Here is a 13,159-nt window from a genome sequence, read left to right as displayed (position 1 = left end):
TGGCCAGGTTGTATAATAAACCCCAATCAACCATCGCTACTATTGGTGGTACAGCTGCTGCTGCTGCTGCTGCTGTAGCATCGTCTGCTGCTGCTGTAGCATCGTCTGCTGCTGCTGTAGCATCATCTGCTGCTGCTGTAGCATCGTCTGCTGCTGCTGTAGCACTGTCAGCTGCTGCTGCTGCTGTAGCATCATCTGCTGCTGCTGCTGCTGCTGTAGCATCGTCTGCTGCTGCTGCTGCTGCTGTAGCATTGTCTGCTGCTGCTGTAACATCATCTGTTGCTGCTGTAGCATCGTCTGCTGCTGCTGTAGCATCGTCTGCTGCTGCTGTAACATCATCTGTTGCTGCTGTAGCATCGTCTGCTGCTGCTGTAGCATCGTCTGCTGCTGCTGTAACATCGTCTGCTGCTGCTGTAGCATCGTCTGCTGCTGCTGTAGCATCGTCTGCTGCTGCTGTAGCATCGTCTGCTGCTGCTGTAACATCGTCAGTTGCTGCTGTAGCATCGTCTGCTGCTGCTGTAGCATCGTCTGTTGCTGCTGTACCACCGTCAGCTGCTGCTGTAGCACCGTTGTTGGTGTGGCTTATTGAGAATACCAAGAAACAATTAACCCCAGAGGATTTGCCACCCAGGATAACCCAAAAAAGTCAGTGTCATCGAAGACTGTCTAACTTATTTCCATTGGGGTCCTTAATCTTGTCTCCCAGGATGCAACCCACACCAGTCGACTAACACCCAGGTGAACAGGGAAAAATGCCTGGAACTAGTGCTCATATTGGTGAATTTAAAGCCAGCAAAGGTTGGTTTGAGAGATTTAAGAATCATAGTGGCATACACAGTGTGATAAGGCCTGTTCTGGAAGAAAATGCCAAACAGGACCTACAGTACTCAGGAGGAAAAGGCACTCCCAGGACACAGTGTCTCATCAGTCATTGCTGCATCTTCAATAAAGGTAAGTGTCATTTATTCTTCATTTAGTAGAGTAGTACATGCACAATATATATTGTGCATGTACTACTCTACTATTGTGCATGTATCCTTCTCTTTGTGTGTAGGAAAATGTATATTTCATGTGGTAAAAAAATTTTTTTCATACTTTTGGGTGTCTTGCACGGATTAATTTGATTTCCATTAGTATTTCTTATGGGGAAAATTCATTCGCATAACGATTATTTCGCATAACAATGAGCCCTCTTGCACGGATTAAAATCGTTATGCGGGGGTCCACTGTATTTGGAACATAATTCAATTTTTTCATCGTGTCACTCAATTTGTATAGCACATTTTCACCATACTTCATATCAAACTCTGCACAGTAGGGTAGTTAACCCTTTCAGGGTCGAGACAGCCAATCCTGAACTCGTTCTCAGGATCGAAAAATATCCCCCCCCCAAAAAAAAAAATCTTATGAAATGATAGATAATCTTTTCCCTATGGTAATGACACCAAAAGTATGAAATTTAGTTAGCAGTCTTGACGATAAATACACATCAGCAATTTTGCCCACTTTGAGCCCTATTTTCGGCCAATTCCTGTGTTCCAGTCGACTAAAATCATAACTATTTCACTAGAGCTCCATTTGTTCTATCAACTGAGTACAAAAAACTGCCCATTTACTGATTTCAGCTACCCAAAAAAGTGATCAGAGATTGGTAATTTGGCCAATTTCACAAATTTCAAACCATGCCAATTTTAAAATAGGGTCCAGAATAAACAAGATAGACATTCCTGGCACTAAAATAACATTTTTTCCGTTCATTAGTCATGTCTCCAGGCCCCTCTTATATTACTCTTGCTTTCCATTTTGAATTTTTATTCTAACAAAAAGTAGAAGATTTACTGTTATGCAGACTACTGCATTATTGTAAAAATGGTATAAATAATATCAGCACACTTGTAAAAGAATGTTAGACTCACCAGTTGACGTGTATTGGACGTGTGGCGTGATTTGTTTACTCTTGAACATTTCCGCTACTTTGAGCACAATTTGGTTTCATCGTGAAACCAATCAAAATCAGCTCCATTTCTGTAATATATCTTCCATTCTACCAAATAAGACCAAGAAAACAAGAATACAACCATAAATACCATACAAAAATGCACTGCAAAGTCGCTGTTTTAAACCAAAAACACGGTTGGAGTTTTCTTTTTCTCATTATGCACTGTGTGCTGCAGTACTTTTTTTGTACTGTGAACATTTACCACATAGACCCATTGTTTTACATGTAGGCCTACCAGCTAGACGGAGCTAGAATTTACGCGTACAAGTACAGCACTGACCCTGGCTCTCAAGCTGTACAAGTACAGCACTAAAATGGTTAATACACTAGCTTGTTGCATATGACATTTGCTGCCAACAAATATTCAATTACCTAGTATTTTCCATCTGCTAAGAAAACATGTTTACTTACCACTCTGGTAAGTTATCTTCATCCCATGACTTCCGCAGATGACCATCTTTTTCATCCCAGGGTGGGCGAGATGCACGAGATGAGACGGGGACCCCCCGGCCAGTCCCTCGTCCCATTCCATCATCCCAGTCCCCATCTTGACCATTTTCTCGTTCGCGCCATCCACATCGAGGTCCTACAGGAAAAAATATATACTACTGCCTCACCTCTAAGAAAAATAAATGTTCACAAATAAAGTTAAACTGTAACACTTAGAGGGTTCAACGCTCAAACCACATGTTATGTATAGGCGGCCATTGGTTCATTGTCACAAAAGGCCTAAAATTTATAGTCTAATACGATGACACTAGTTTTTGTTTTTTCAAGTTGGGTTGATGGAAGGTTCTTCAACTTTACTTATTTTATTTGTGACATGTCGGCATACATACCTATGCCTTCTTCAGATCTGCATTGGCACAAACAAAATACAAGACATTAGGACACATGATAACTGTATTTCTTAATTGTAAAAATTGTTATATCAGACTCAGAGAATGTTCAAAACAAGAATTTTAAGGTTTAGATTTCTGTCACTTAAATAAATCCAACATTGTCTTTAGTATTTTTATTTGGTCAAAAATTAAAACATTCCTTAGCATTTGTGACTTTTCCAAAATCTAACAAAAATTTCAGCATGCTTAACAATCCAATTTTTCCTGCAAGATTTCCTTCCTAGTAGCTATGAACCATTGTTGTAAAGTGAACTTGATAATGAAGGCAACAGAAAGGAAATTCATAAATGCTTCCTGTATTGCAAACAGTACAGTGGTCCCTCGTTGTTCGTAATTAATCCGTTCCTGGAGCCGTTACTATAAACAAAATTTACAATTTACGAATCAATTTTCCCCATAAGAAATAATGTAAATACAATTAATCCGTTCCTGACACCCAGAAGTATTAAAAAAAAAAAAATTTTAACATGAAATATACATGTAGTACTTAAACACTACAATGGGAAATGATGAATGAAACATTAACAGTATAACACTTACCTTTAATGGAGATACTTCTTATTGTATGGGAGACTGGAGGAGGAGAGAGAGTGGATTGTTTATAGTTTGGAAGGGGAATCCCCTTCCATCAACACCTCAGGTACCATTTGCTTTTCTGGGGTTGCTTCTCTTCTCTGTTTCTTAATGCCACTAGGACCGCCTTGAGAGTCACTTGAGTCCTGTCTCACAAAATAACTGTGGAGAGAGCTCTGTTTCTGGCGTCTCTTTAACACTTCCCTAAAATGGCCCAAGACTTTGTCACTGTACATGTTGTCAACCTGGCTTGCAACAACCTTGTTAGGGTGATGTTTCTCCATAAAGCTTTCCATCTTACCCCACATAGTAAAAATCTCTTTAATTTCTGAAGAAGGCACCTTCTTCCATCTCTCTTCCTCCTCCTCTGCAGCAAGATTCTGAGCTGCGATGTGTTGCTCTTCCTGCTGAAGCTCTTGCAGCTCCTCAGTGGTGAGCTCTTCATTGTGGTCTTCCACCAATTCTTCCACATCCTCAAAACTCACATCCAACCCCATGGAACTCCCCAGTGCCATAATTGATTTTACAACAGACATAGGCTCATTAGGGTCAGTCCCAAATTCTTCAAAATCCCTCTTGTCGACACAATCTGGCCACAATTTTCTCCAGAGTTCAAAGTCCTGGTAGTCACTCCCTCCCAAGCCATACCTATAAGGGTTATGCAGTGGAGGATGCTGAAGTGTTCTCTCCAAAATTCCCTTAGGGTCAAGTGAGTGTCTGTGGTCACAGTCAAGCACCTGTGAAACATTGCTTTTGTGTAGAGTTTTTTAAAGTTTGCAATAATCTGCTGGTCCATGGATTGGAGGAGAGGAGTGGTATTCGGGGTCAAGAACTTTACTGTGATGAACCCAAACTCCTCGAAAATTAGGTCATCCAAGTTTGGAGGATGAGCAGGTGCATTGTCCATTACTATCAGGCACTTGAGATCCAATTTCTTTTCCAGGAGATACTCCTTCACACTAGGGCCAAACACTTCATTGAACCACTCGACGAAAATTTCCCTCGTGACCCATGCCTTACTATTAGATTTCCAAAACACACACAATTTACTCTTCATAACATTGTTTTTCCTGAACACTCTGGGATTTTCAGAATGGTACACTAGTTATGGCTTCACTTTGAAATCCCCACTAGCATTAGCACAGAACATTAGTGTCAGCCTGTCTTTCACAGGCTTGTGTCCTGGCATTGCCTTTTCCTCGTGTAATGAAGGTCCTCTTTGGCATTTTCTTCCAAAAGAGGCCTGTTTCGTCACAATTGAACACTTGTTCAGGTTTCAGTCCTTCAGCCTCTATGTACTCCTGGAATTCATGCACATATTTTTCAGCCGCCTTGTGGTCCGAATTGGCAGCCTCACCATGCCTTACCACACTGTGTATGCCAGTACGGTTCTTAAATCTCTCAAACCAGCCTTTGCTGGCCTTAAATTCACTCACTTCACCACTATTTGCAGGCAATTTCTTTACCAAATCTTCATGCAACTGCCTAGCCTTTTCACAAATAAACGAAATCATAAGAGTATCTCCTGCTAATTGTTTCTCATTTATCCACACCAATAATAACTTCTCAACCTCTTCCAGTACTGGTGATCTCATTTTTGTCAGCATAGTTACTCCCTTTGCAACAACAGCATCCTTTATTTCATTTTTCTTGGCCACTATGGAACATAAGGTTGTGTAGGGTTTCTTATACATCCTGGACAGTTCGGCCACACTTGTACCACTTTCATATTGTTCAATGATGGTTTTCTTAAATTCAATCGTATTTCTCACCTTCTTTACCACAGGCTTGGCACTAGGAGCTTTCCTTGGAGCCATGGTAGCTTATTTAGTACTTGCAAGCACTAAAATAAATGGAATATTATGAAATATTTCGCTGGAGCACGTGAGGGGACCTTCGCTCACTGGTAAACAATGCCAGACTGGCTGCCGCCCTGGCTCACGCCGTGGGTATGCTTCCCGGACGAACTAAGACTCGCGAGTCAACCTATGAAAAGCGAGTCCATGTTTATACGAAAATACCCCTATGATTGGCGAATTTTACGATTGCCGGGAACTACGAAAAGCGGGGGACCACTGTATTTGAAATTTTATACTTTTGCTATGCACCTTAGAAGAGTTTCAAGAGTTTCACTACTCCTGCAGATCAGTCCTAGGCCAGGCTTGTTTGGTGCTTCCATAACTGAGAAAACATTCATCACAGTTTTCAGCTGAGAATCTTTTTGTTTAAAAAAAAAAAAAAGTGAGGAAGGGAATAATTCTGCACACACACATTACCCTTCATAACACTTACTGCCTAGTTAATTTATAGCTGTAGTCTAATGCTATTAAATTTTCTGAATTTGTCATAGTGCCTTCAAACTTCAAAATAATGTAACTCATTGGGTCTAGCATTTTCGCACCATGCCGCCTAGGCCTCATGCTGCCATCTGGTGGGCCGAGTTCAAACTTAGAGCTGGCTGAGCAAGACGCTGCATTCCTCTCACTCAAGAACCAGACATACTACCAGAAACACACCTTCCCTAACTCTCTCGCCTAGGCCCTCAGCCTGGGCATGGACTAGCAACCAACACACTGCCTGTACTATTATACCCGGTAAACCTAAGGCTTGCCTCCAAAGACTTATTACTCCACCAGATACATCAACATTTTCTGAGATAGTACTCTATGGATCTGAAGCATGAGATCAAAGCAGAGTATGCAGTGTATGGGCACACATGGATCACCGAGATGTATATGTTTGTACACTATATAGGGCATATACGGCTCACTGAGCAGCTAGGTCACTCAATACACAAGCTAATCAACATTTAAGTGAATAATGTTAACTTGCCTGTTTACAAGTTCACACTGCTCTAATTTGGATTAACATACAAAACTATACAAGCATCTCAGAAATTAAAATTCAATATTTAAATGATGTTTAAATTTTAGTGGTAGAAATAATAAAAAAATCACAACAAATTATAGTAGTCAATGCATTAAACTTGGAGAGGGAATAAATTAAACTTGGAGTGAGAATAATTTGACAAGGTAAATGAGAGATTACATAACATAATAAGAGAACCACTATACAGCTGAAAATATAACAAGTAATAAAGTTATTGGAATAGAAGATTTCAACCATAAAGAAAAAAAGTTGAGTAACCAATGAGGCTGAAAATGTACACAAGTGATCACCAGAAAACCTTCAATGTAATGACGAATTTTTTTCAGATTTCTGAGTAGTACTATTTGAAAAATTCATTTATGTAAGTTTTTCTTCCTTAATAAAGGGCAAACCTTGAAGTGTCTAAGCAGAATCAGTCAAATGACAAGTACTATTCATTCAGGCAATGCATAACAGTCAGGTCAATGACTTTTTCATTTTGTTAGAGTACGTCACAGCACGGATTAAAAACAAGTTTTGACATGAACAGGAATGTTGCATGCAAAGATTATGTAACCATTATTTGGAGCATGTTAACACACTTACTTAGGCTGCCTCACCAACCAGCGAACCAGGTCACTAAGGGTCTGACAATTGGGGCACCATTGTCAGATCAGTACCCAGGTTCAGCCAACCATAATGTGGATCTGGCAATTGTGAAGGTGACATGGCTACCACTCACATTTTCACCCTTGTCATTTTCATTCTACAGCTGACTGAAACACGGTGGTCTGCTTTTGTCTTTTGGCTACTGCTCTGCCTTGATTACCGTGGCATGCACTAATGCCTACTGCTGTACGTTGTGTATATAGTGTACATGTACTTCTGTTTATACTTGGTGAAGGATAATATAATACAAAGTTTTCTCCTGTGTTTATTTTGCTCCCTTTACACCCACTATAACAGGCCTTGAGTACTTGGGTTATAATATGGGTAGCCTGTCCAAGAGCTGGAGCTGGACTTAAAGCAGGAGCTGAGCCTAGAGTTGAAGCTGGAGCAAGAAGTAATATCGTAGATAGCTTACTATCTGGTATTGTGTCAGCTTTGCCACTGCTTTACGAATTTTGCATGTCAACTTCGCATTTGCTTTGTTATGGTCAGCCTTGCCATTGTGCAAGTATTCTGCAGTTGGTTTTGCTATTGCATGTCAGCCTTGCTATTGTATGCGCATATTCTGCATTCAGCTTTGTTGCGTGTCAGCCTTGCTATCGTGTGAGTATTCTGCAGTCATACAGTGCATAAGCTTGAGTGCGTATTGCAAATAGCATGTTACACTGGGGTTAATGTCACATAGACAAGTCAGACAGTTAGTGTCTGAATTCATTCTATTAAACCTGCCCAAGTTTTCTCTACAGCATTGTTGGTGAATTGCTCGCTCCATTGGCACTGAGTATAGAAGCGCTCTCACTGCTGCGCAGCTTCATAATCTTATAAGCGTCAAACTTCGAGCAGAGATGGCAGCACACCAGACTCCTGTTTCTCCCTCTACAGGAGCTAAGCATAGATCCCCATTGAGATACCTACAAATCAATAGGGGAGAAGCAACCCCTGAGCAAAACCAGCAGTCTGAAGCTTCGGGGTTGTCTGGAGAAGACAGCTGCATTGGCACTTGAGTTAGCAAAAATCAATCTTCAGCAGGCCAGGGAACAGCAAGCCTATGCTAAAGAAGAGTTTGATAGAAAGAAGGAGAGGAGGCAGTTTACACAAGCTGTAAATGACTTTAGTTTGCAAAAAGCAGTACAGCTTATTCCTTGTTTCACTGAAGCCGGGCCTGAACAATTTTTCGAAGCATTCGAGAACCAGGCTCCAGCCTTAGGGTGGCCTGAACAGCATTGGGCGTCATTGGTGCATACAACATTGTTTGGTAAGGCACAAGAGTTTATATTGGTGTTAACCCTTAAACGGTCCAAATGTATATATACGTCTACGCGCGTAGCGCCCCAAACGTATATATACGTTTTCTTTGTCATTCATTCAACATTGCCACAATAAGCCTGAGTCACCTAGACATGAGAGAATGGGTGTGTGCACTCACTGTGTTCCATATTAAAATAATTGGGGATGCCTGGGTACCATATGCTCTTTTTTCCTTTTAACCCTTTGAGGGTTTCGGACGTACTAGTACGGCTTACAACCCAGGGTTTTTGACGTACTAGTACGCCTAAATTCTAGCGCCCTCAAATCTAGTGGGAGAAAGCTGGTAGGCCTCCATATGAAAGAATGGGTCTATGTGGTCAGTGTGCATGGTATAAAAAAAATCCTGCAGCACACAGTGCATAATGAGAAAAAAAAAACTTTGACCGTTTTTTGGACTAAAACAGCGACTTTGCATTGTATTTTCGTATGGTATTTATTGTTGTATTCTAGTTTTCTTGGTCTCATTTTATAGAATGGAAGGCACATCATAGAAATTGAGATGATTTTGACTGGATTTACAATGAAAAGTACCTTGAAATTGAGCTCAAAGTAGCAGAAATGTTCGATTTTTACCAAAGTTCAAAAGTAAACAAATCATGCCAAGCGTCCAATACACATCAACTGGTGAGTCTAATATTCTTTTGCAAGTGCGCCAATATGATTCATACCATTTTTTACACTAATGCAGTAATCTGCATAACAGTAAATCTTCTATTTTTTTGTGAGAATAAAAATTCAAAGTGGAAAGCAAAAGAATGTAAGAGGGGCCGTGAGACGTGACTAATGAACAGAGGAAATGTCATTTTAATGCCAGGAATGTATTTCTTGTTTGTTCTGGACCATATTCAGAAATTGGCATCTTTTGAAATTTGTGTAAAATTGGCAAAATTGCTAAATTCTGACCACTGTACTGGATAGTTGAAATTGGTAAATGTTTGGTTTCTTGCACTCATTCAATAGAAAAAATGGAGTTCTAGTGAAATATTCATGTTTTTTGTCGACTAGTACAGTGGAACTGGCCGAAAATGGGGCTCAAAGTGGGCAAAATCGCCGATCCATAAACATCGCCAAAACCGCTAACTTCGCGAGGAGCATAATTCCGTAAGTTTTCCATCAAATTTCATATTTTTGGTGTCATTATGATCTTTAAAAGATTTTCTATCTTTTCATAAGAAAAAATTATTATTATTTTTTTTTAAATTTGGCCGACCCTGAGAACGAGTCTCGGAGAGGGCCTGTCGACCCTCAAAGGGTTAAAAGAAAAGATTTCTTTTTTCCTCAAAAAATTTGGGGCGCTACGCGAGTGAATGTATATATACGTTTGGACCGTTTAAGGGTTAAATGACACTGATTTTGGAAATTATTATGTGGTGAAAACCATGGTTCTTGGTGCTTATCAATGTATTCCTGCCAAGTACAGAAAGGAATTCAAGCTAGGTAGACGACAGCTGGGTCACTTTTATGTCGACTTTGTAAGACAGCAGACCAAAGCCTTTACCAGTTGGTACAAGGCAAGTGGTGTTGTTAATTTTGGAGAGTTGGTACAGCTAATATTGGTGGATAACCTGCCGAGTCTGTTGGACCAGAGGTTTGAGTCTTTCTGCAGGATCATGTGTTAACCACTGCATTGGAGGCAGCCAGGTTGGCTGATACTTTTGAAACCAACCACTCCTTGCCCGAGCAGTCCCATCTCTCTCTTCAACAGCCTGGCATGAGCAGAGAGCGTCAACGAAGAGTTCCTGATTGGAGGATAAAGTGCCAGGATGAAGGGGAACAACGATGTCACCCAACTAAGTCACTTGGTGAGCCACACTACTCAACCCATGGTCAACCTGGTGAGTGACAAACCACTCAACAAGGTGTATCCCGACATCAGTACCCAGAGTGGTGCCAGCCACGACGTCAGCAATAAACTAAGGTCAAATATGATGTCCTTTGCTTTCATTGTAATAAATCAGACCACATCAGACCTAACTGCCCAAATAAACCCCAACCATTAAGGAAAATTTATAATGTTGATAGTAGTTATGCCCCTGAAAGAAGTAGAGAAGGGGATGGCCCCCATACTATAGCAATTGTCAAATATCCTCTCAGGAAAATTAAAAGAAAACTGAAGACAGAACCTCTACGGATACTGAAACATATTGCTCACTTATAAGAGAGGAAGTGCTTCCCCTTTCTGAACACACCTCATTACAATCCTCTGGTGTTTTAGAAGCCTTCAGAGGTGCAGTGTTTTCTGCCCCCTTACTTAAAATTTACATGCAGAGTAAATATTACACCGTAGGCGTTTCTGATGGATTTCCTATGAAAGATGCCGTGTTATTACTGGGTAATAACATTACTACTTTTGTTGTGTATCCAGAATCAATAATGACTAATTCTTCTCTGATGTTGGCCATAACTCGGGAAAAATCCCAAGGGATATCTGATGAGAATGCTAACCTATCCTTGGATGACTCTGATCTCGGAATAGCCAATTTGTTTTACAAGGAAAACTGGCCAGAGCCTCGTAAGTTTAGTGAACAGACCCAGATCAAGTCTTCCTATTCCAGGGTTGCAGAAATGCCAGACGTGTCTGTTTCCATGCCTGAGGGATCGTCCTTTCGAGAGGAACAGCGAAAAGACCCTTCATTAAATTTCGCTGTTCAGGCAGCAATGGGTAAATCCTTCTCAGATCACCTAGTCAAATATAAAATTAAAAACGACTTCTTAATCTGCACTGAGATTGGTAAGGAGATAGAGGGAAGGCAACAGGCAGACAGGTTAGTAGTTCCAAAAATGTTTAGACCTACGATATTAAATATAGCTCATAACTCTTCATTAGGAGGGCACTTAGGAATTACTAAAACCCTGTATAGAATGTTAGAATTCTTTTGGCCAAAGTTAAGGCAGGATGTGAAGAATCATATCTGCTGTTGTAGAGAATGTCAGCAAGTAGGGAAACCTGGACACCCCATTAAACCTGTACCTCTCCATCCTATATCTGCCCAAGGAGAGGTACAGAGTTAATTATATATTGTACAGGTCTACTACCCAAGTCCAAGACTGGGAATCAGCACTTATTTACCATTATGGATAGGGTAACTAGATACCCAGAAGCAATTCCCATGTGCAGTGTCAATACTAAAGGAATTCTTAAAGTTTAAACTAAGTTTATTTCTTGCTTTGGCATTCCTAAATCTATTCAAAGTGATCAATGTACTAACTTTACTGCCAAAGCATTTAGAGAAGCATTAACTAGGCTAGGGATAATTCACAATTTATCTATTGCCTCAGTCCCAAGGCACCTTGGAAAGATTCCTTCAGACGTTAAAAACCATGATGAGAACTTTATGTATGCATTTTCCTACAGACTGGAATGAATCCCTACCTTTGTTGCTGTTTTCAATAAGGGAAACTGTGCAGGAGTCTACAGGGTATAGTCCATTTGAGCTGATCTTTGTGGGCACAAAGTACAAGGTCCTCTTCGGGTGCTCAAGGAAGGATGAATGGGAGAAGATGCCTGCTCAATACTCTACAACCCTTCAAGGTTGCAGGTGGCACGTCAGTTGGCTAAGGCTAACTTAACCCTTAAACTGTCCAAACAGATCTACGTTCACATGCGTAGTGCTCCCAAAGTATATCTACATTTTTTTTACATATTTTCAAATATAACAAAAAAAAAATGTAGATTAAAGTTTTTTTTACACATTTTCAGCTGTAAAAAAAAAGATCTACATTTTTTTACATACTTTCAAATGTTGAAAAAAACGTAGATCTACGTTTGGACAGTTTAAGGGTTAAAGGCAGCTCAAAAAACGATGAAACAGAGGTATGACAGAAATTCAAAGTTTCACTCCTTCCATCCAGGAGATGAGGTGTTGGTACAGGAACCTATACCTGGCCACACCTTAAAAGCTAGGTTTATGGGACCTATGCAAATTGTAAGTAAATTATCTGATGTAAATTATGTAGTGTCTTCCCTTGACAAGACCTCAAAAACTAAAACTTACCACATTAATCAAATTAAAGCATTTAATACACCAGATAAAGTCCAAGTAATGACGCCACCCTCTGCCTCTGTAAATGGCCCTGACCCTTTGCACTCTATTTCTGAGATTAATGTAAAATTCCCAATTCGGTCCTCCTCAAGGACCCAGCCCTTTAAAGGTGGGGCTAAGAATCAAGTCACAAGTTTAGCTGCACTCCTACAATCTTACCCTGATATCTTTTCGGATGTTCCGAAAAAATGTACACTAGGATATCATGACGTAGATGTTGGAAACTCTAAACCTATTAAACTCTCTCCCCTACAGACCTAATCCTGAAAAACAGAGGCTACTTCAGCAGGAGGTAGAATTTCTGTCAGAGCATGGGTTAGTGGAGGAGGAGTGTAGTCCATGAGCTTCACCGTGCATCCTTGTTATGAAAGCTGATGGAGGTTTCCGAATGTGCACAGACTACCATAAGGTGAATGAGGTCACAATGGCATATGCTTACCCTCTGCCATGTCTGGATAACATTAACCCTTTGACTGTCGCGGCCGTATATATACGTTTGCGAGGTACCGTGTTTGACGTATATATACTCATAAATTCTAGCGGCTTCAAATCAGGCAGGAGAAAGCTAGTAGGCCCACATGTGAGAGAATGGGTCTGTGTGGTCAGTGTGCACCACATAAAAAAAATCCTGGAGCACGCAGTGCATAATGAGAAAAAAAAAACTCCGACCGTTTTTTTTAATTAAAATGCCGACTTTGTGGTCTATTTTCGTATAGTATTTGTGGTTGTATTCTCGTTTTCTTGGTCTCATTTGATAGAATGGACACTATATTATAGAAATGGAGGTGATTTTGATT

The 13,159-nt window shown here is 40.4% G+C and overlaps 1 protein-coding gene across 3 annotated transcripts in view; it reads right to left on the bottom strand.

Moving 5' to 3' along the window:
• Positions 1–13,159, bottom strand: part of Gyf (GIGYF family protein Gyf) — a 138,480-nt gene that overhangs the window by 42,736 nt on the left and 82,585 nt on the right. For all 3 annotated transcript variants that reach the window (XM_070088908.1, XM_070088909.1, XM_070088910.1), the window contains exon 6: positions 2,411–2,585. In XM_070088908.1, coding sequence (XP_069945009.1) covers positions 2,411–2,585 — 175 coding nt within the window. The remainder of the gene's footprint in view (positions 1–2,410; positions 2,586–13,159) is intronic.

Source organism: Cherax quadricarinatus, chromosome 26 (genome assembly GCF_038502225.1).
Source record: "Cherax quadricarinatus isolate ZL_2023a chromosome 26, ASM3850222v1, whole genome shotgun sequence".
NCBI classification, from domain to species: Eukaryota; Metazoa; Arthropoda; class Malacostraca; order Decapoda; family Parastacidae; genus Cherax; species Cherax quadricarinatus.
The sequence above is the reverse complement of the archived record's forward strand: the minus strand, read 5'-3'. Positions and strand labels throughout refer to the sequence as shown.